The sequence below is a fragment of the Propithecus coquereli genome, unplaced genomic scaffold (genome assembly GCF_000956105.1).
Source record: "Propithecus coquereli isolate 6110/MARCELLA unplaced genomic scaffold, Pcoq_1.0 Scaffold7, whole genome shotgun sequence".
Lineage (NCBI taxonomy): Eukaryota > Metazoa > Chordata > Mammalia > Primates > Indriidae > Propithecus > Propithecus coquereli.
In genome coordinates, this window is record NW_012153062.1 from 20,836,146 (window position 1) to 20,839,587 (window position 3,442).

General features: G+C 34.3%; 1 protein-coding gene across 1 annotated transcript in view; it reads right to left on the reverse strand.

The window, feature by feature from the left end:
• Positions 1 to 448: 448 nt before the first annotated feature.
• FAM73A (family with sequence similarity 73, member A) overlaps positions 449 to 3,442 on the reverse strand; it is a 95,324-nt gene continuing 92,330 nt past the window's right edge. The window contains 2 exon segments of the mRNA XM_012661035.1: positions 449 to 753; positions 2,764 to 2,880. Of these exon segments, the coding sequence (XP_012516489.1) occupies positions 535 to 753; positions 2,764 to 2,880 (336 nt within the window). The 3' untranslated portion in view covers positions 449 to 534.

Sequence of the window (3,442 nt, forward strand, 5' to 3'; positions counted from 1 at the left end):
AATGTCAGCAGTACATATTAAACACCATTACTGCCTAAACTTGATAAACAAGTGAATAACTTTATAATTAAAAATATATTTTCAGGCAAAGTTAAATATGTTGACACTAGGAGTAATATATTCTTGCACGTGTGGACCACAAAAGTCTTGGCTAAAGTGTGTATTTTCAAGGTGCAAAGCATAAAAACAGCTTTTGAGAATGATACGGAACATTTCAGACAGCTTCAAAACAACAAATCAATTAACTCCCAAGTACTGGGTTCAATTCAAGCAATATTGCTATAAAATCACAACATTTCACGAATTAAATTATTACCTAAAGATTGTAAAAAGCCACTCTGGATACACCACACAGGGATTCAAAGACAGACTAACTTCTGTATAAGTACAGTATGGTCACTCATTTTTTACTAGATTTTTTTTTCCTCCCTGAGTCCACACCCACCAATTCTGTTGATTTTGTAACATATACAAAATCAATAGTTACCTTAAAATACTTCATAGCACACTCTAATTGTATGATTCTCTCGATACTTATTGCACTTTGGCTTCCAACAGCCCACTGGACATAACATGACCGTGACTACTTATACAACTACTTGTATGCCTCAGGGCATCTGCTCCAAGATAGGCCATTAAAAGTTCAGTGCGGCGAATGAGTAACTGCATGAGGTCTTCAGCCAAAGTCTCTATACTTGAATAGCGCACCTTCTCGAAGTCAAAAATGTCTTTGAGAAAGAAAAGAACTTGATTCTGGAAAATGAACACAAAGCAAATTGGCATTTATTAGACCAAAATTATATTAAATCTGAAGAGTTACTAATATTGCAAAAAGGAGTCAGAAGTCAGAAGACCTGAGTTCCAGTGCGTTTTACACCTCACTGGAAAAGGGACTATGAATAAATGATTTAATCTTTTGGAGGTCTCATTTTCTTTTTCTGTAAAATAAAGAGATAAAACCACCCATCCTACTTACTATTCAGGACTGATGTGATGGTTAAAAAAGATAATCTTATGATAAGTGCCTGTAAGCCCCAAAGCGCTGTATAAATGTAAGGAGCTACTTTTAGTGCTTTCCCTTCAATGTTACCTCTAAGAACTGGTTCTACTTTAAGGCAGAGAAATAAACTATTTCAATAATTATAAATTATAATTTTTAAATGTACCTTTTTCTGTACAAATAAAACCTTAAGGCACAGGAAAAATAAAAATAATTTCAGATCTCAGAACAATGGAAGATCCTGAAGGATATTTCATTTCAGTAAGTTAATACTTACACTGAAACCCATTTTAAGCAAGTTGTATACTACTAAGTCTCAGCTGTAATATCTTCAGAATGGAAAAAAAGTAATTCCAAAGAATAAAAGACAGGAATATCTTATGGCCAGGCATGGTGGCTCACACCTGTAATCCGAGCACTCTGGGAGGCCAAGGTGGAGGATCGCTCAAGGTCAGGAGTTCAAGACCACCCTGAGCAAGAGTGAGACCCCGTTTCTACTAAAAATAGAAAGAAATTAACTGGACAACTAAAAATATACAGAAAAAATTAGCCGGGCATGGTGGTGCATGCCTGTAGTCCCAGCTACTCGGGAGGCTGAGGCAGAAGGATTGCTTGAGCCCTGGAGTTTGAGGTTGCTGTGAGCTAGCCTGATGCCACGGCACTCTAGCCCAGGCAACAGAGCAAGACTTTGTCTCAAAAAAAAAAAAAGACAGGAATCTCTAATTTCTATCCTCCAGAAACCAAATGTTAAGAAGTACTAAGAAGGCACACTTCACTGATTCACTAGATTTTATATATGGAAGAGTCAATTAGCAAATAGCTATCAACCTGCCAAGCCCCCTCATTGTACAGATGACGAAACGGAAGACCAAAGAATGATTGGCCCCAAGTAAGAATATTCACTAATGACAGACTTAATTCTCAGCCTCAATTTTTTCCACTAAAGCACATACCTTACATTTGGGTGGTCAAGGATACTAGCCAAAAATCAGTGAGTTCTGAATGACAGCAAAATAAATATTTCCTAAACCATTTACACAAATATTAATACATTAACAGCACATATATAATTTTTATAATTAATGGTATACTAAACATATAAACTTCCAAACATTCAAAACTTTCAAATTCATACTTAATTACATTTACTTTTATTTGCTCCTTGAAACTCAGCCTAAACTCAAGACTATCAAATATAGAGATTTTCCTGAGCACTTTGCCAGCCAGAAAATTCTGCAATGAGCTGTAATTTGTGTTTGGGCAAACTTAAACTGCTGACATTGGGATACAACTTTAAACTCCCATGCTATTTTTCACAACTTGGATTTTATCATTCATGTTATCTTTAACCAGAATGTTATTCTATATTACCATATGTGTAATACAGATATTGTTTGTTTTTAAATTGTAAAGTGCCCAGAAATGAAGAGCAAACCAATTATACCAATTTGACTGTAACGTGGCAATACCATACAAGACCATGTATCCACTGCATAAGGAATTGATATGGTCAATGGACTTGTTGCATCTATCCCAGAATAAAGTACCAAATCTATAAAAACTGGCCCACTATAATAACAGTGGTATTATAAAATGCCACTAATATAATACTGGCATTTAAACACTGAATTTAGAAGACTTTTATAACTTTACTTTTAAATAATATTCTTTCTTCTATTAATACAAAAGCAAAACAAAGGAATAAAACCTTACCTGCATTTTGATTTAGGAAAAAAAAGAAATGATTCAATGACTGAACATACCTTAAAGAAGCAACATAAATCATAGAGAGAATTTCTAGGACCCAGAAAGCCCCAGGCTAGGACTGGGCTGATGTGTTCACAAATGGCATAAAAATGGGCAAAAAATCCATCTGGGATCTGTTGGGAAGTAAAGGAGAACCAAGTCACTTTTACCTTCTTGTTTTTGCTTTCTCTGGTAGAGAAACTGCAACTGCTATCCATTATATGACCAGCTCTTTTTGAGGGCAGACCAAGGGTCAATTAAGAAAGTTAATAAACTTACAAATAACTTTTAGAGTCATAGAATGTTTTATGTAGATTTCATATCCTAGCAAATAGTTTCAGATGTGCTGAGAAACATCATTTCTCTTAAAAGGCATTTTCACCTCATAAAGATACTTCATTTAAAAAAGCAATCATATCAGTGTTGTAACCAAGCAATAATACGGATGCTACAGGGTCCTTAGCCCTGTAATTTTTAGGATTATTAAGAATACCATAGTTTCAGCTGTTTAAAAGCCCCACTCAATCACATAATTGTATTAACTGAAAAAGACTAAAATGATTTTAAAATGATTAAACACTAAATTATTCTTACTAGAATCCTAACCTTTAGTTAGGAACCTGATATTATTTAATCATTTAATTGTATAATTGCCTCTTCTTGTGAAATATGAGTACAGATAGTTATGTTTATTAA